This window comes from Neomonachus schauinslandi, chromosome 1, assembly GCF_002201575.2.
Source record: "Neomonachus schauinslandi chromosome 1, ASM220157v2, whole genome shotgun sequence".
Lineage (NCBI taxonomy): Eukaryota > Metazoa > Chordata > Mammalia > Carnivora > Phocidae > Neomonachus > Neomonachus schauinslandi.
The window spans coordinates 104,937,154-104,957,743 of NC_058403.1; the positions used below are offsets into that span (position 1 = coordinate 104,937,154).

General features: G+C 39.7%; 1 protein-coding gene across 1 annotated transcript in view; it reads right to left on the reverse strand.

Moving 5' to 3' along the window:
* Positions 1-13,566: 13,566 nt before the first annotated feature.
* LOC110591637 (TCDD inducible poly(ADP-ribose) polymerase) overlaps positions 13,567-20,590 on the reverse strand; it is a 31,496-nt gene continuing 24,472 nt past the window's right edge. Inside the window, exons 5-6 of the mRNA XM_021702552.2 lie at positions 16,260-16,538; positions 13,567-15,631 (exon numbers count right to left, since the gene is read on the reverse strand). Of these exons, the coding sequence (XP_021558227.1) occupies positions 15,184-15,631; positions 16,260-16,538 (727 nt within the window). The 3' untranslated portion in view covers positions 13,567-15,183. The remainder of the gene's footprint in view (positions 15,632-16,259; positions 16,539-20,590) is intronic.

Sequence of the window (20,590 nt, forward strand, 5' to 3'; positions counted from 1 at the left end):
TGTTCAGAGAGAGAACCGAAAAAAATACGATTTGTCTTTAAAAATACTTCCCAGTACACCTGAAACTAATATGATACTCTATGTTAACTAACTGGAATTAAAATAAAAACTTAAAAAAAGAACAGAAAAAAAAAAAATACTTCCCAGTGCCTATACGATACTTTCATTTTCCTCCTTCTAAGTTAGAACAGACCTTGTTTTCTAAGAATGAACTTGCTCCAACAAGAATGTTTTTCTTAGCTCTCACAGCTATTTCATGTTCTGGTCCATTTGTGATTATGGGCTGATAAGAGTCTTCAGCTACTAGTAAAATTTTAAGAAATATGAAAGTCAAATGTTTTTCAGATGTCTGTATTCCAAGCACCGTCTCTGCGGTTTCCTACAATGCTGTGCTGGGGAAGAACAGCAAGTAAGACTTAGAACCTCTACTCTCCTGGGAATAAAATCTGCCCCATGTTAAATAAATCATTTATACATATAAAAGTTTTATTTAAAAGAAAATGTGCCATCAATAATCTGAAATAGCCATGGAAATGACATTCAGTATCTATTTTAAAAATGCATTAAATATGTATCTAGTCGAATCACGAGGAGCTAACTAGCTTGTAGGCAAAATTTCCATCAGCTGCAAGGTGGATGTGAGAATGCATGCAGGGGCAGAGCCTGGGGACTTGGTGGAGTGGCCTGCGGTTTGAGTCTCAGTGGGGCTGCAGAAAGGAGAAATGGCTCATTAGAAAAAGCCCTGGTAACACCCCAAAGGACAGTTGCATGTGAAGCTGAGTCAGAGCACAACCTGACCGAGGAGGGGCAAACAGGACAGAAACAGCTCACCAGCAACACGTGGACAGCAGCTTTGAAAGCTCCATTCAAGCCGTGAATGTCACCAGTTCTTGGCAGAGCCTACCCCTCTGCGAAGCCGGGTGCGGATGAAAGGTGTTTCTGAACGCTGGCTTGCAGGCCGTTGGTCTTGACAGCGGCAGGAGCTCCGGGAGAGAAAGGCAGAGTCAACATTGTAGGAGGCTTCTCCCGGCGGCAGCCCTGTCATCAGTGCGGGCACAACCTGATCACTGGCGAGGAAGTTATTAAAAAGTGGGTCACTGCAGAGGGCGGCCTAACTAAGGATCAGGGTCCCTCGCCCTCGGGATCGGGTTTCAGGGGAGACTTCTGTGGCTCTTGAGGACACACTCTCTGGTATTCTTGGAGGAGGGAGGGAAAGCGTGGTGGTGTGGGCACTGGCAAGTGGAGATGGAGAGAGAGAAAAAGAGAGAGTGATTCAGACAGGACTCTAGAAATGGAGACTGATTCACCACGACCAAGTGGGATTTATCCCTCAGCTGCAAGGTTGGTTCAACATCCGCAAATCAATCAACGTGATACAATACATTAACAAAAGAAAGAACAAGAATCATGTGATCCTCTCAATAGATGCAGAAAAAGCATTTGACAAAGTACAGCATCCTTTCTTGATCAAAACTCTTCAGAGTATAGGCATAGAGGGTACATACTTCAATATCATAAAAGCCATCTATGAAAAACCTACAGCGAATATCATTCTCAGTGGGGAAAAACTGAGAGCTTTCCCCCTAAGACCAGGAACGCGGCAGGGATGTCCACTATCACCACTGCTATTCAACATAGTATTGGAAGTCCTAGCCACAGCAATCAGACAACAAAAAGAAATCAAAGGCATCCAAATTGGCAAGGAAGAAGTCAAACTCTCACTCTTTGCAGATGATATGATACTTTATGTGGAAAACCCCAAAGACTCCACCCCAAAACTGCTAGAACTCATACAGGAATTCAGTAAAGTGGCAGGATATAAAATCAATGCACAGAAGTCAGTGGCATTCCTATACACCAACAACAAGACAGAAGAAAGAGAAATTAAGGAGTCGATCCCATTTACAATTGCACCCAAAACCATAAGATACCTAGGAATAAATCTAACCAAAGAGACAAAGGATCTGTACTCAGAAAACTATAAAATACTCATGAAAGAAATTGAGGAAGACACAAAGAAATGGAAAAACGTTCCATGCTCATGGATTGGAAGAACAAATATTGTGAAGATGTCAATGCTACCTAGAGCAATCTACACATTCAATGCAATCCCCATCAAAATACCATCCACTTTTTTCAAAGAAATGGAACAAATAATCCTAAAATTTGTATGGAACCAGAAAAGACCCCGCATAGCCAGAGGAATGTTGAAAAAGAAAAGCAAAGCCGGCGGCATCACAATTCCGGACTTCCAGCTCTATTACAAAGCTGTCATCATCAAGACAGCATGGTACTGGCACAAAAACAGACCCATAGATCAATGGAACAGAATAGAGAGCCCAGAAATGGACCCTCAACTCTATGGTCAACTCATCTTTGACAAAGCAGGAAAGAATGTCCAATGGAACAAAGACAGTCTCTTCAACAAATGGTGTTGCGAAAATTGGATAGCCACATGCAGAAGAATGAAACTGGACCATTTCCTTACACCACACACAAAAATAGACTCCAAATTGTTGAAAGACCTCAATGTGAGACAGGAGTCCATCAAAATCCTAAAGGAGAACACAGGCAGCAACCTCTTTGACCTCAGCCGCAGCAACTTCTTCCTAGAAACATCGCCAAAGGCAAGGGAAGCAAGGGCAAAAATGAACTATTGGGACTTCATCAAGATAAAAAGCTTTTGCAAAGCAAACAGTCAACAAAACCAAAAGACAACCGACAGAATGGGAGAAGATATTTGCAAATGACATATCAGATAAAGGGCTAGTATCCAAAATCTATAAAGAACTTATCAAACTCAACACCCAAAGAACAAAGAATCCAATCAAGAAATGGGCAGAAGACATGAACAGACATTTTTCCAAAGAAGACATCCAAATGGCCAACAGACACATGAAAAAGAGCTCAATATCACTCGGCATCAGGGAAATCCAAATCAAAACCTCAATGAGATACCACCTCACACCAGTCAGAATGGCTAAAATTAACAAGTCAGGAAATGACAGAGGTGGCGGGGATGTGGAGAAAGGGGAACCCTCCTACATTGTTGGTGGGAATGCAAGCTGGTGCAGCCACTCTGGAAAACAGTATGGAGGTTCCTCAAAAAGTTGAAAATAGAGCTACCATATGATCCAGCAATTGCACTACTGGGTATTTACCCCAAAGATACAAAAGTAGGGATCCAAAAGGGTACGTGCACCCCAATGTTTATAGCAGCAATGTCCACAATAGCCAAACTGTGGAAAGAGCCAAGATGTCCATTGACAGATGAATGGATAAAGAAGATGTGTTGGGGTGCCTGGGTGGCTCAGTTGGTTAAGCGACTGCCTTCAGCTCAGGTCATGATCCTAGAGTCCCGGGATCGAGTCCCGCATCGGGCTCCCTGCTCGGCAGGGAGCCTGCTTCTCCCTCTGACCCTCCCCTCTCTCATGTGCTCTCTCTCTCATTCTCTCTGTCTCAAATAAATAAATAAAATCTTAAAAAAAAAAAAAGAAGATGTGGTATATATGTACAATGGAGTATTATGCAGCCATCAAAAGGAATGAGATCTTGCCATTTGCAACGACGTGGATGGAACTGGAGGGTATTATGCTGAGCGAAATAAGTCAAACAGAGAAAGACATGTATCATATGACCTCACTGATATGAGGAATTCTTAATCTCAGGAAACAAACTGAGGGTTGCTGGAGTGGGGGGTGGGGTGGGAGGGATGGGGTGACTGGGTGATAGACACTGGGGAGGGTATGTGCTCTGGTAAGCGCTGTGAATTGTGCAAGACTGTTGAATCTCAGATCTGTACCTCTGAAACAAATAATGCAATATATGTTAAGAAAAAAAAGAAGAAGAAGAAGAAGAAGAAGGTAGCGGGAGGGGAAGAATGAAGCGGGGGAAATCGGAGGGGTAGACGAACCATGAGAGACGATGGACTCTGAAAAACAAACAGGGTTCTAGAGGGGAAGAGGGTGGGAGGATGGGTTAGCCTGGTGGTGGGTATTGAGGAGGGCACATTCTGCATGGAGCACTGGGTGTTATGCACAAACAATGAATCATGGAACACTTCATCTAAAACTAATGATGTAATGTATGGGGATTAACATAAGAATAAAAAAAAAAAAGGGCAAAGGTATCACATAAAAATGTTCACCTATGCATTCTCAGAAACAGAAGTAGAATTTTCTTGTTTAAACACCATCTAAATGAAGTTTCAATGGAATTTGTAGCTGTATGGTAAAAATATAAAAATATAGTATATATAATATATACAATATAAATAAAAATGTGGTATTTTTATATTAGTTTGCAAGACTAACTGATTGACATCTGGAAATAGGAATATTTACTAGCTGAAGTATAGTCAGTGATGGACTTCTATTGGCCATAAGTACCTTTGTGATATACTTTTCTCAGCTATTATTAGTAGTACTTTTTTAGTGAGAACAAAAACATTTGTGTACATTTAATAAATATAAAAACATTACATTTCTTGTTTTTAAATTTTTTTATCTTTTGTTTTACATTTTTACTTCATCTTTTTCTTGTTTTATTTCTATTTTCATGTCTATCTTGTAATATATATATAATCTATTAGTGGAAAAGAAGATATATATAATTTATGAATAAATAAATACACGTACAATAGGGTATGCTCCCCCAAGTTTTTAATGATAGGAATGTATCATCACAATGTTTGGAGACCACTGATTCTGACTGCAAATTTGGAATTTAGCACACATATTTAAATAAAGCTCCACCACTCACTGGCTACATTCTCTTGATCAAACTAATTTGTTATAGGCTTTATTTTGTCAACTGTAAATTGAGATAAGGCCCACCAGGCACTTAAATACAGAGCCTAACATACAGCAAATGTTCAAAAATTATCAAGTGTTCAATAAACATGAGTAAATATTACTGTACCTAAATATCTCCAAGTTCTCCAGCCTTCTTTAATATCCAAAAAAATTACTCAGTTCCTCCCATTGCACTTATTTATGGGAAGGCCAGTATATGCCCCTGAATTTCTACAGAGGGGACTTACATTTTTTTGGTAGTGACAACCAGTAGTGGTTGCCCAATGTCCCTCTCCAGGCTCAGGTGTCTATCACATGGAGGCTTCTGTCCTATTCCTTCTTTACATGACTCCAAGAGCAGCTTCTTCTGAGCATTCCTTAAGACTCAAGGCTGTTGGAAGACTTTACTCACGACTTGGGGAGAACACAAGGTAAATATAGTTCAGAACAGGAAACAACTCCAAATGTAGGTATCACACTACACCCTTCCTAAGTTTATGGACTGCTGCCCACTGCTGGGAATGTCCTACTTATTCTGTCCAGCCTAAGGCCTGGCCTACCTCTCTGTTGTTGGCCCTATTTTTTTCTTTTTGAGAACTTTCTGCCTTCTTAACTCTTCCTTCAGGGTCCAGCCCCAGTTCCTCAGGCTCTCTGTTAGGCCAAGGCCTTAAGCATGGCTGCACTCTGGGCATTAAAGTCCTCCAGGAGTACCTGTCACACTGATGAGTGGATGCTCCCTGGAGTTGTACAGTAAGGCAGCCCTGATGCTCTCCGTCAGCATTGGAGGTGGATAAAAAAAAACCACTTCATTTTCAAAATCAAGAAGCCCATTGAAATAGAAAACCATTCACCGCAGGTCTCTATCTTTTGCTAAACAATCAATAGAATCTTGTGAGTTTGCTGCTTTTCTTTCCTAACTCCAAAGTAATCAGACTGAATTCTGAGGCAGGGATCAAGGTCAAAATTCGTGTACTTCCCTTCTAAGAGTTTTTACAGTGGAGTAAGGCCATAAAAATGTATTACCCCCATTTCTTTTTTAGCTCAGGTCCTAGAGGTCTTGATTTCTCTCCCTTTCCACCACCACCAGGACAAAGAGCAACAATACTATCATCACCACCACCACCATCATGACCTACATGAGCACCTTGACCACGAACATCACTATCACCATTACCACCATAACCATCACCACGTTCCTCCTGTATCAGCCCTGTGTCGCCATTGCTACCATCACCAGCATCACAATCACCATCAACATGAAGGACCACCATCATCACCCCAGTCATCACGATCACCACCGCTGTAGCCATCACTAGTTCCTCATTGGCTTTCCTGAGGCCCTATGGTAATTCTGTGAAAAGTTGCCACAGCTTTCTAGAGTTCCTTTTTTTGGAAAGCCTATAGGCATGTCTGCCAGCTATCTTTTCCCACTTTTTTTGCTTATCAAATATGCCCCTGTTTCTGGGAAGGATAGAACAAAACTCATGTCCCAGTCCTGATTTCTTGCTCCCATACAGTCCAACTACAGGCTCTGATGTTGGCCTCTTCAGACTTGGGGCTGATCCTGAGTCTTGTCAAACATATGGTTGCAGTTCAGTAATACTGTTTCTATCCTTACCATCCTGTTGTCTCCCTGTGTCTCCAGAAAAACTCCCTGCTCTATTTCCTGGTCCTGGGAGGGGGGCGGGGGAGGGGTTCCACGATCCTGACAACACTAACTTGAAAAAGAGGGATGGGAATTATAAGTGACCCCCTTGCCTTTAGGGGCTTCTTTATGCCCTTGGTCATCCTATGACAGAAAACCCCAAAGTCAGAAAAGTTTTCCATCCACTTGGCATCCCAATAAGAGACTGACTATCTGCTACTCTTGGAACCAGTTGGTCTCTTGTCTACTCTGCCCTCTGATGAGAGGCGTCTATTAAACCAGAACAGCAAGGAGAAGATTGCCTTTCAACCGGTGGGTGTATCAGTGCAATGGTGGAACCCTTTGCATAATGGCCTCATGATCTACCACTGCCCTCAGAGAAAATAGAAGCATTGCAGCTTGCCTTCACAAATAATATCAGTACAAAGGCATAGCCTTCCTAAAGGCTTTCAGTTTTCTTTTTGAGTTGAATATGGCCTCATATAGGACAGGGAGGGAAAGGAAATCAGATTTTAGAAAGTAATAATAGACTTTCCCTGTAATTAGGAGCACAATTACAGTAGAGGCTAGAAGCAAATATTTGATACAGTACCTGGACATCCTAAGTAACAAATCAAATAAACTAACTTTGGTTCAATTATTTAGATGGAATGAAAATGGTATATAGCATAAGTGGCCGCAGGCTAGAAGGAAGGTTCTACTGGACAACTAGGCCATTCACTTACACAGAGTCTATGGCTGCTTTTGTGCTATAGGGGCAGAATGAGTAGCTATGAGATTTTGTATGACCCACCAAGTCTATAATACTTACTGTCAACCTCTTTATACAAAAAGTTCATCAACGCTTGCTTTAAGTAACGAATAATTTTATTTTCCAGGAGCTGGCAGGAACTGGTCTTTCTTTGTGTCATAGAAGTAAAGCCTGATACCCCAGTTAGGGCATCAGAAGTAGGGTGGAGTGGAGGCAAGGTTCCTACATAGCCTGCTGGATCTGAGGACATTTAGTTCTGATAATAGACAAAGTACCCTTCCAACCTTCAGTCTAGTTTACCATATTAGAGATTGGAGACAAGACCCCAACTAATAATAGTTTATTTGCTTTGCTTCCTTTGGACAAATACCTCCTCAAAGATATTGTGAGAAGTTGAAGTGACTGATCCAAAGCAGAACCGGGCACACCCAGAATTGGGTTTTCCTGGGTTTCTATCAGAATACTGCCTGGTAAGGCCTTAATTCCATCAGATGTTTGCCTGCATTAATGGAGAAAGTTAGTTGAGTGTGCTTGCTGCTAATGATTTAAATTTCTCCTCTCTGAGTAGGCTTATCTCAACATCAATCACAAGCTCACGCCTGTAATATCCCAGCAAAACTGAAGGATGAGTCCTTTTCTGATGCTGCCCATTGCCAATCCCACTTCCCCTCCCAAATTCTGAGTGAGAACCCGACTTTCATAGTAGTCCCATAAAGCTAGAGGGTTGGCTTTGACGCTGAGAGGTAAGGTGGACAGTTAATTTATTGTTTTCATTATATTCTGCTTACCTGTATTTTATCTTTGTAGTTTACACTTTTAAAATTTTTTACTAGGGTTGTAATGAACACTGGGTATTATATAAGACTCATGAATCACAGACTGGTACCCCTGAAACAAATAATAATTTGTTAATTATAGTTAATTATATATTAACGAATTGAATTATAAATAAATAAATAAATAAATAAAATGTAGAGAATTAAGAAAATTAAGAGAGAGGGGCAGGTGCCTGGCCACGTCAGTAGAGCATACGACATTTGATCTCATGTTGTGAGTTCAAGCCCCACATTGGAAGCAGAGTTTACTTTAAAAAAAAGAAGAAAGAAAATTGAGAGTAATGTGAGATAACCTTGGAAAAAAGGCCACACATGAAAAAAGAAAAAATAAAAAGAAGAAAAAAAATTAAAAAGTAAAATATACATCAGATTTTGAAGACTAATTTTGAAAAAAAGAATGTAAATTATCTTTTTTTTTTTTTTAAAGATTTTATTTATTTATTTGAGAGAGAGAGAATGAGAGACAGAGAGCACGAGAGGGAGGAGGGTCAGAGGGAGAAGCAGACTCCCTGCCGAGCAGGGAGCCCGATGCGGGACTCGATCCCGGGACTCCAGGATCATGACCTGAGCCGAAGGCAGTCGCTTAACCAACTGAGCCACCCAGGCGCCCCAAGAATGTAAATTATCTTAATAATTTTTTATATTTATTACATATGTCAAATAAAATATATAGTAAAATAAAAAATTTTTTACTAAGAAGTAGGAGTTTATGAGTCTAAAACCAAAGAAAATGTATGCTTTAACTTTGTAGGGTTTATCCCTACTCCCAAATATAGATCTTCAATTTGGCCTCATTTGAGTCCTTGACTCAAGTAAAAAGAAGTCAGTATTATTATCGTGGTATGTATTCTACATGAATTCTCCTTTAATCCTTATATAGACCATGAGGTTATTTATTATAAGGAAATGGAATCTTAAGAGATGCTAACCTGCTCAAGTTACCCCACATGGAGATAATGATGCTAGGATTCCAACCTAAGTAACATAATGGTTTTTGTTCCTGCCCCCCATGCTGCATAGGCCTTCTTGTCAGTCCATTAAGAAGACCAAAGTTTCACATTAAAAATAGCTCCATTTAGAATCTGGAAGTTTCAAAGACCAGACGTAGTAAATCCAGCTTTATGTCAGTTTGTAAGCTTTCTGGAACAATGGTTTTCCTTCCATAACCATTTGGTCTTTAAGGAAATGGATACCTAGGGTCTTTGTGAAATAGATTGGAAAACTTCCTAAGGAGTGCCCTTTAATGCAATCCCTCAACTTAACCTTGAAAATTAGTATGTGTGACAGATAATTACTGTTTTTTCTCCCCAACAGCCACCTTCCTTCTTCCTAACAAAATCCCAATCTTGTTCAGGTCTGGGTGACAGCTTGCTTAATGGATCACTCACTTGCCCTACGGTGTGAATGTTGGTTAGTTCTAATTATTCATAGTGATTCTGTCTTACTTGCTAGGGATTGGTTTAGGCATGGACACATGATAAAACCTGGGACAATAATACAAAAATGGCAGACCACTGGGGTGCTTTTGTAAGGTTTTTCCAACTTTTGACATTGAAAAAAAAAAAAAGGCCCTAGATGAAGCTCATCCCTTCCTATTTTTGGATGTTGCAAATGAAATACAGTGTTTGAGGCTAGAGCAATAACAGTGAGGGGAGAACCAAGGGAATTACACAGAATCCTTGGAAATATTGCAATAACCTGTTCTGGATTTGTTATGATAAAGAATTCATTATATTCATTATGATTTAAAACACCATTATGCATTTTTACCAAAACAATCTGATTACCCTGACCCTTTCCACAAGACTCTTCAGAAGAAAGTACAACAGAGAAAAGAAAAGCTAGGTGGATGTCCCTTTCTTCAAAGCCAAAGCTCAATGCAGTCTCTTTGTAAGAAGTTCCTGAATACAAGAAAATAAGACACTTAGGAGTGGAGTTATTCTTAATAAGACTTGAGACTTCAACGAAATCTTTACAAAGACAAGGGTTTCTGATATTCCTTAACAAAAAGAGGCTGAAAAAAAACCCTGTACTTTGCTAAGGCAAAGGAAGCTACTCTAGATCATGGAGCACAGTCCCCTTTCAAGGAGGAATTTCCAGGGTTCTAGAAGCTAGTCAACAAATGTTTTCTAAATAGCTGTGTACTCTTTCCTATATAAGAACAAAAGATCACCCAAAGGGGGCTTGAGTCTGTAAAACCCACTCTTAGACAATTCTCAGGTCATGATCCCAGGGTCCTGGGATCGAGCTCTGTGGCAGGCTCCCTGCTCAGTGGGGAGCCTGCCTCTCCCTCTCCCTCTGCCTGCTGCTCTCCCTGCTTGTGCTCGCTCTCTCAAATAAATAAAATCTTGAAAAGAAAGAAAGAAGTTACATTTATGAGTGGTTGGAACTAAAGCTGTAGTTACTGGGTTCATTTAGCTTAGATCCTTGAGACCAATGCTAATTAGATTTATGGTTGCTACTAAGTGGGACATTTCATTGCACTCAGCTTAGAAATTATGACTTAAATTCTCGACGAAGGTACTATGAAATACAGACCTTTAAGTAGGGTCTTCATTAGAAAAGGGTGGCTTAATGCCCCAAATCCATCACTGCTGCTCAAAAACCGATTTAGAAACTGATGAGCACTGAAGAATCCCTTATTATCACGAGAAGCATCTGTTTAGTGTATGTTTGCCACCCACATATATTAGATGCAGTCTTTACTGTACTGTGAAACACTATGAAGGGCAGCTGATGCATCTAAACAGAAGGTCTGCCAAACGATAATTTGGCACCTAAAACTTGCCAGGTATTAGAAGGGTTAGAGGCTCTTGAACACTAGTTTGAGCCCCTTAGTGGTCTGACTTAAGGCTCTTTAAAGATTGGATACAATTGGGGCGCCTGGGTGGCTCAGTCGGTTAAGCGGCTGCCTTCGGCTCAGGTCATGATCCCTGGGGGTCCTGGGATCGAGCCCCGCATCGGGCTCCCTGCTCAGTGGGGAGTCTGCTTCTCCCTCTCTGCCTGCCTCTCTGCCTACTTGTGCTTTCTCTCTGTCAAATAAATAAATAAAATCTTAAAAAAAAAAGATTGGATATAATTAAGGAGATATATACAGTTATAAAACTTGAATATAGAAATAGTTTAGCCCAGTGGCTTCTAGCCTGTTGGCTATAAACTCTAGCAGCATATGGGAGTTATTGTAAGTATCTCATTAATCCATTTGAGCACCAAATGCTGTCTGTAGACTATATTCTACATATCAAACGCAGATATGGCTGTGATAAGTAACACAAATTTTCATTAAAAGACCACTGAATTCATAGAAGCTTTTGATCATTTTTCCTTTTATTAATCATCATGTGCTTAAGAGCAGTTAAGTCCATGAAATTCTGAAATTCTTAAGAGTGGTTGGACACTTCTGCTCTAGCTTGGAAAGTTTAGCAAAGTGTCCATGGAACACTTCTAACACACAAACACTTCCATTCATGTAAGATTTAAGCTTTAAAAGAGCTCCATCTGACAGGCTTCCAGAAGATAGGCTCAGTGAATTAAACAATAACATATCAAATAAGACCAACTAATAATGCTGATGAAACCTTTCAATAGCAAATTTTTCTATCATGATAGCTTATGAGAAAAGTTAGCAAAAGGTAAAAAGTACTGTTTCATTTCTTTAACTTGCCTTCAGTAAGAGTCCCTAAATCAATAAACTGGATAGGTCAGATTTTAAAACCCAACACTGTCTTCTCTAATGAAAATATATCTGGGGCACCTGGGTGGCTCAGTCAGTTAAGCATCTGCCTTTAGTTCAGGTCATGATCCCAGGATCCTGGGATTGAGCCCCACGTGGAGTCCTACTTTGGGCTCCCTGCTCAGTGGGGAGTCTGCTTCTCCCTCTCCCTCTGCTCCTCCCCCTGTCCACTCTCCCTCTAATAAAATCTTTTTTTTAAAAAAACCAAATACATTTTCTTTTTTTTTAAAAGATTTTATTTGAGAGAGAGCACAAGCTGGGACGGGAGTGGGGAGGGGCAGAGGGAAAGGGAGAAGCAGACTCCCCCCCCAAGCAGGGAGCCTGACGCAGGGCACAGTCCCAGGACCCCAGGATCATGACCTGAGCCAAAGGCAGACGCTTAACTGACTGAGCCACCCAGGGACCTCTGTCTGTATCTGGCTTTTAATTTGTAGATAAACACTATCAGTTTGTACAGGACTTTGCAAAACATTTTTGCATTATAGGATCTCAAAGTTGGATCATTCTTATTTGTAGTCTCTCAAAAAACAGAAACACCAAAACAAAACTCCACGAAACAAAAAAAAACCCTATTTTCAAATATGAGAAAACTAACCATATGAAAGGTTAAGTGATTTTTCCAAAATTATAGTATAATGGAAGAGCTTAAGTTATTTAAACACACACACACACACACACACACACACAAATAGCAACAACATAAGCAATATGGATTAGATTTTAGAAGTGTTATACAGAATTTTCTAAATACATTTTGATTATTTGATCCCAAGTAAGGAAAATAGGAACATTTTGTGGTCGTATTACCGTCCTTAAATGAAGAAAATCCCCTTTCTGATTTAAATTGACTGTATAGCACTGTTTGGGTGTTGAATACATTCTTTTTCAGTCATTTTCAGACCTAGTATAATAAAAATTCCTCTTTAATGATCAGTATTTCAGGCCCTCATGATTCTCTTTAATATCTAAATAATCATTTGCGAAAATAAACAGGTTTGTTGCAAAAAGCACAGAGCTGGGTTTTAGAATTTATAATTACAAAGGATCCAATATTTATAAACTTTGCACATATTAAAAAAGGCTTCCTGTCTATAGGACTGTATGACACTGGAATATCTCGAGTTTGCAGCCTCTCCCCGGCAATCTTAACCATAGTTTAAATTAAGAGTAAGTTCCAGCTTTCTGAAATGTTGTAAATTATAGTTGTGTCAGTAGGGAGAAAGATTTACTGAATGCTTTTCAGTATGTTTTAAAGCCATGGAACCATTACAAAATTAGACTGACTCCACAGCTCTTGCTTAGTTAAAACAACATGCAATACTATACAGGAATTTAAAAATTATTGCACTGGGGGGAAAGTACTGTCAGAGATGCTCACATTTACCAATCATATTACTTTAAGTTGGCTGAAAGCTAAGGTGCTTGACAGCTGACAAGATTTCTACAATTCCTTTTCATATTTCCTTCAGCACCTGTTGATGGGGACAAGCTGCTCATATTTTTCACTATAGCTATTTGCTGATATACAACTTGTCCCTTTTCCTCAAATATTTACCTGCTAAATAAAATATTCAGTCTTGTTTTGTGACTTACAGTTGACTGATAACTAAAAGAGTTTCTGCTGATTCCCAGAGCACAAAAGTTTAAGCAGCAGGCTCTGACTGGGTCTGTTCATTGTCACTCAATCACACATTCATTCAACCAATCAACCAGCATTTACAGATAGATCATCCACTATGTGCTGAATTCAGTTATCTTAAATGGAACTAAAACAACAAAAGCTTTAAAGAATTACCGGAACTTTTATTTTTGCTTAGTTTTATTAAAAAAATAAATATGTCATAAAGCTTTATTTTCCTTTAAGGAGAAAAAAAGGAACAAGTTTCATAAAATCAAATAAGCAATGGTAGGGTGTCTTAACTTGAAAAAGATTGGGAATCACTGGTTTACAAGTTATAATTGAATGAAAGAACAACTGTAACAGCCACAGTTGGCTGTTTCATGCCAATGGCAGCAAACAACAAGATCAACTAGGGCAAAATAAATAATTGTGTGGAAGCCCTGATAAGTGCTTAAACAGACTGAGTCACTGAGACATCAGGATAGATATATCTTGCTTTAAACAACACAGGAGTTCCTGAAAAGTTCTGTGTAAATGAAATAGCCACAAACATACTAGGAGAGTTCGGTATCCGAAAGAATTCCACAGTGAAAATTCTTTTGTGAACAACCACTTCCACTTTTGTAAATTCAGGTATTCGCTTTGCTTAAAGCAAAGTATACCTAGCTGCTACCTCTCTGAACTGAGGCATTAGCATATACACCGGACATTGCTCCAGCTGGGCCAGTGGCACAATTTCCAAGTTTGTGTTTCTATTAAGTAGTGTAAAATAGAGAGTCAGCCAGGGAACCCAGCTGCATCTGGCAAAGCAGGCATAGGGGTGGGATAACCACCTTTAACAATATTTCCAAGCCAACAAATACTTTTGAGAGTCTACTTTGTGCAAAGCACGGTAATAAACCTTATCAATTCAGTTTATAGATGTACTTCCTTTCTCTAAAACCTTCAGTCAAGGCCTAGGTCTGGAACTCTAAAATAAAGTAATACTACTAACCCTCAAGACTGGCTTTAACTGAATTAGCTGCCCAACTCCTTCAGATTGGGGTAGACGATAATGGAAGAGACTGAGTTTTCTAAGGCTGAAGTTTAACAACACAAGAATCATGTTTCATATAACCAGTTAGTGAAAAATTTTGCTGGTGACAAAAATTTTTCAAATGGTTCTTTTTTTCTTTCTTTTTTTTTACTTCCTCTGAATCCTCAGGCAAATTCTGCAGAACACTTAAAGTCACTGATGCTCTCTGATTGGGTGATACATTTCAGTTTGGGTGATACATATCAGTTCTGCCAATAGAAATAAAAATTTCTTTCCACCCACCAGAATTTCATGAACTTATCCTACACCATAAGTGATGCTTTGGACAGGGAATAAGAATGGTAGTACTAGCTCCAGTCAGTTTTATCATTATAAATAAATAGAACCCTCACTTTGCTCACAGCCTCCATTTCATTTGGCCAAACTTCACCAGGCTTAGGTCACATTTAGTTAGTTAGGCTGTTCAGTTTCTTTTTAAAAATGCTTCCAATACCATTGCTGCCTATATGTACAAGTGTGAATAAAAAGAGTATGCAATCTGTAGTCTTTTCCACACTGACAACAGTTAGTAAATAATTAAAGAATAAGTGGTCATTTTAAAACTTGTGTTTTTCTTTTAAAAAATTTCACTTTCTAGCACTTAAAAAATGGGTCTTAAAAGTGCCCTATTAATGTCCAATGCTGTTCCTCCTCTGTCCCACCCATCCAAAACCTGCTACAAATGCTGGATTGAGTTCCTATCAAATAATTCAGCAGTACCAAGATTTTTCAAATGGAAACAGTGTTACTGACTTCTTCATATTGGATAACAAAATAAGGGTAACTCTGATCATCATTAAAAATGACAAAAATCTGAGGCTCAAAGAAATTATCCACACAAGAGTCATACAGGTCACTGGTGACACTGCCCGGATTGACAGGAGGGGGCCTTCTCATGCCATGACTGCCCATCGTGTATCTTCCAGTTAGCACTTTGGCCAAAAACATGAAATGGACTCCTTTGGAGGACTTCTTAGAAAAGTTATGAGAGTAGCTTGCCTTCTTTGCAAAATAACTGCCTTGTCCAAACATTGTAGCATGCTTTCCACAGACTCGAGGGTCAAAGTTGTGCTTGCAGATTCCATCTACCACATCCTGGGATGTTCCATGAAATAAATGTCTCTCATTGATTATCCTGTCACGGCCAAACATTTTCCTGTTCATATATTCCTTTTTCCTAATGCAAAGAGAGGACAGGGAATTCAGAAGAAGGAAGGTACAGATCAATTTAACAGGCAAGATGTAGTCATAGACTTCTCTTTACGGTTTCAATGAAGAGGAAATGTTAAAGTATCTTTCAAGGGCAAAATGCCATCAAAGATCATATTAAAAGTTTAAACTTATCTTTTCCACTGCAGACAAGAAAAGCCCTTCCCCCCCCCCCAACACCTGTTCACTTGCTCTCTCTTCCATTTCAAATCTAGTTCACAAACTTACTTTCTCAGGATAACTTCTTTGTCTAATTCCACCTACCTGAGTGTCTCTTAATTCTGAGATTACTCAAACCTGCATGTATTCTTTTTGTACTGCCTTTGTTTTTTTGTTGACTTGAGAGGCAGCATAGGAAAGTGATTAAGAGCAAAGCCTCTGGTGCTAGACTGCCAGGGTTCAAACTCCAGCATGTATCTTAGCTGTATGACCGGTGGCAAGTTACTGAACTTACACGGTATGTTTAAGAGTATATGTGAGTTAACATATGAAAAAATACAAATACTAGGTTTTATCAAAGTCTTTACTATTATGTTCTGCATTTGTCATTAGCTACGTTAAGAAAAACTCTTAAACTTTACATACTGCTGACTCACCTTTTATATTTCTCCCAAAGAAACTGGTTTTGGACTCTCAGTATTTGCAAAATTCTGTATTTAAACTCAGGCACAGTCTTATGAAAAAGGTTATAAATGATTCGATAACTTTTGTCCTCTACAGAAACAGGCACTTGGATGAAGTCCTGAGATGGATGCATATAAACCCAAGTTTCAGGGTAAAAGTTTGCTGAGGTGACCCCATCAGGGCAGATGATTTGTGATGATGAGGTTGCTTCAAGAGGTGGAGGAGCCTGTGTGGGAACACCACCAAGTGTCCTAGAAGGGAGAGGAAGGAATGTCAATGTAAAACATTTAAGTACATCTCACATTATAGTGCTCTACAGCAGTATCTAAAACTATAATTTGTATAGCTTAAGTGCTTGTTTAAAAAACTATATAGAAAATGCTATGTCTTAAAAAAAAAATCTTAGGGGGGCCTGGGTGGCTCAGTTGTTAAGCCTCTGCCTTCGGCTTGGGTCATGATCCCGGGGTCCTGGGATCGAGCCCAACATCGGGCTCCCTGCTTGGCGGGAAGCCTGCTTCTCCCTCTCCCACTCCCCTTGCTTGTGTTCCCTCTCTCGCTGTGTCTCTGTCAAATAAATAAAATCTTTTAAAAAAAATGAATAAATAAAAATAAATTTAAAAAAATCTTAAAGTAACACTGCCTGTACACAGATAACCTATTATTAGCTTCTTCCTAGCCTCCTCCTTATGGAGAAAACTCTGGAATGTACTGCTACAAGGCAAGCAGGCAACCAAGAGCCAATTTATAAATATCTTTACTTTGAACCCTAGATTTCTCTTTTGCCTATATAGTTAAGGAAACTCTGTTTCTAGAGAGCAATGATAATTTATATGTATTCTTCAAACTTTGCTGTACTGGGGCACCTGGGTGGCTCAGTCATTAAGTATCTGCCTTCGGCTCAGGTCATGATCCCAGGGTCCTGGGATCGAGCCCCACATCGGGCTCCCTACCCGGCGGGAAGCCTGTTTCTCCCTTTCCCACTCCCCCTGCTTGTGTTCCCTCTCGCTGTGACTCTCTCTGTCAAAAAAAAAAAAAAAAAAAAAAATCTGTAAAAAACTTTGCTGTACTAAGCAGAAAATTTACCATTACTAAACACTATGTAGGTGGGGGGGAACAGACTGATGGGGAGACAAAGTAAGGTAGGCAGGGAAGAGGGAGCTTACAGGAAGATGACACAAAATATTAAAAATAAGCTTAGGGACGCCTGGGTGGCTCAGGCAGTTAAGTGTCCACCTCTTGGTTTAAGCTCAGGTCGTGATCTCATGGGTTGTGGAATTGAGCCCTACATCAGGCTCCACGCTCAGGGCGAGTCTGAGTCTGCTTGAAGATTCTCTCCCTCTGCCCTCTGCCCCCTACCCCTGCACGTACACATGTGACTCTCTCTTTAAAATAAATAAATCTTTTTTAAAAAATTAAAAAGCTTATACTTCTTGTATAAACACAAAAATCATTGGAGTAGGCACTGAAAGCTGACACTTGGTATTAGTTTCATTTTTCAATATCACATGTAACAACAAAGTCATCAATTGTATTCAAATTTTATAGCTTTAGGTGTGCTTAAGATGGAGCTAATTACTTTAAGCTTTAGACAACAGAATGTATATCCTTGAACCTTTAAATTCAGGTCTGTTACACTTTGACAGGTGAGTTTCTTTTAAGTAGTAGCTGAATAGTTATTCCCGCCCAATTAAATGCTTAAATTTAAATTGCATTTCTTGACCATTTTCAAAACAGAACAAAAAGGAAGAATCAGAGAGAGAGGAAATCTTGGCCCTGAGACCCAGATGCAGGGCCAGGGTACTAGAACACTCTTTAGCATACAGTGGTCACAAGGAAGCAGTAAGTCTGCCAAATGGATTAGGAAACTAAAATTTTCAAAAGAGCTTTGTGACACAGAGGTTACAACCGTGAGTGAACATGCATCTAATCTCCAAGAGCATATCTTATCATCACCCTCCTCATAATCATAGCCACCTTATAGTAAGCACATACTATGGACAGGCATTTTACATTTATCACTAATTGTCATAACAACCCTGCAAGATGGCTTGGTTATCTGTACTTTTCAAATAAAGAAACTGCTAGCATAGTAGCAAAGAACAGAGACAGGATTTGAACCCAGGCCTATCTACATAGTTTCTAGATGCATATTCTTTCCACTGCTATACACTTCACAATTCATATACATATATATATTTATATATAAATATAGGAGAAATATACATATATATATTCTTTTTCTTCTCCTCAAGGCTTGAAAGTGATGGATGTATATCAGGGTTGCAATGCAGGTTTGCCTGACTCTCACTACCACCACTGCCATCTCACACAGTCTTTTGACTTTTAAGAGATGACTTGATAAGAAGCTAAAAAGCTATAGAAGCACAACTGCCTTCTCTAACACCTGCCCCCTTCAAGTGGTTGTGCCGATGATTTAGCATGCCTCAAGGTCCCTTGGGAGACACAGATAGAGTTCTGGGAGGAGCCAAGGCTTACAGAATTCCCCATGTACTTTTAAGTTCAGGGGTCAGTTTAAAGGGGCACTGGCTTCTCTAACCTTCCTGACAGAGGCATAACAGTTCTTGTCCTCTGGGGAGTTTTCATAAAGCCCTGACAGATTCCTCCAGAGCCTTCATTCACTGGCACATTTTTCTGAAGAGAGGCCCCACTGCTTTAATAAGATTCTGAAAGGTAACTCCTTCAAAAGCCATCACTATTCTGGAGAAATGGCAGGAAACACAGAATACAAGCTATTTTTAGCTGTTCCCTCTATTCCTGCTCTCCAAAAAGAGTAAGTTCCAGCCTACCCGATTTTCCAGTATTATTAGGGATTGAAGTTACCAAAAGAGGTTTTTTTTTTTTTTTTTTTTAAGATTTTATTGATTTATTTGTCAGAGAGCGAGCGAGAGAGAGAGAGAGAGAACACAAGCAGGGGGAGCGGCAGGCAGAGGGAGAAGCAGGCTCCCTGCTGAGCAGGGAGCCCCATGCGGGGCTCAATCCCAAGACCCTGGGATCGTGACCTGAGCCCAAGGCAGACGCTTAACCAACTGAGCTACCCAGGCATTCCCCAAAAGAGGTTTCTGAATTGAGGGAGGAAGGTAAGATTCTCCCAACCACTCTGCCCAAAATAGGTTTTAGGTTGCTGTCACAGCCGTACTGAAATCCTGGCACTGACCAAAGACGACTCACACATACTTGAAGATGAGCCTGTGTAAGTAAATCCTATCCATCCTAAAACATTAAATTAGATTTTATATTCATAATTATCATCCATTCCTATCTACAGACGCTTACTTTTAGTAAGCCAACATCCTAATTGGGCTAAAACATAAAAATGCACATAGACAGCTGTCTGATGGACTTCTACACTCCAGTTGCCATGAGTTAGAAATACATATTCCAAGCACAGTTACAAATGTGGCTTTATTTTCTGAGGATGTTGAGTATGTATTCAGCTTAAGGGTATTCCAATGACATACCATGTGCTTCACAGTGCTGTACCAGCCTTCTTCAAAGAGGCAAAGTTGAAGGGTATGGAACTTCTACTCAAGGACCTCTGAAGAACGGGTTTTCAAAATTCAAGGTCATCTTTTACAGTTTCCTTCCCTCCCCTTGCCATTTCAAAAGATGTTTCCTAACTCACTTTCAATGATGAAGTAAAAACTAATTCATTTTATCCTTTTGGGGGAGGAGTCAAACTCTATCAGGCTTTCCCATGACCATAGGGTGACTGTACAGGACAGATGTCCTTTCAGCTAAAATGAACTCCTAAACCTCTAAATCCGAGATTTGTTTGCTTATGCAGCCTCAGCTCAAGTATTCCAAGATTATTAAAGAATAAGCTCCTTTTTATCAGCCTCATTAAAAAGCAGCAAGCACAAGGAAAAACTATTTTCTTTGTAACTATGAGTGATGGATGTTAACTTAATTCTACTGTGGTAATCATTTTGCAATATATACGTATGTCAAATCATTATGCTGTATACCTTAAACTTAAACTGACACTGTTGTATGTGAGTTATAGCTCAATGAAACTGGAAGGAATTAAAAGCACCAGGGAAACTCTCATTTATGAGGAGTCAAATTTGCAGGAAATTCATAGATTAAGTCGCCAGCCCACTCTCCTCACCTCCCCTGTTCTGGCATTCCTAATTCCTAGGCATCTCTGATTTCCTGATAACTGTGGCCTTTTTGACACTTATGTTTTAATCTGACCCTATGCATTTACTAACACTTAAAAACAAAACTTTCTTCCTGGCTAAGATTAAAATCATGGTCTTTCTAGACTCTGTTTTTGCAGTCT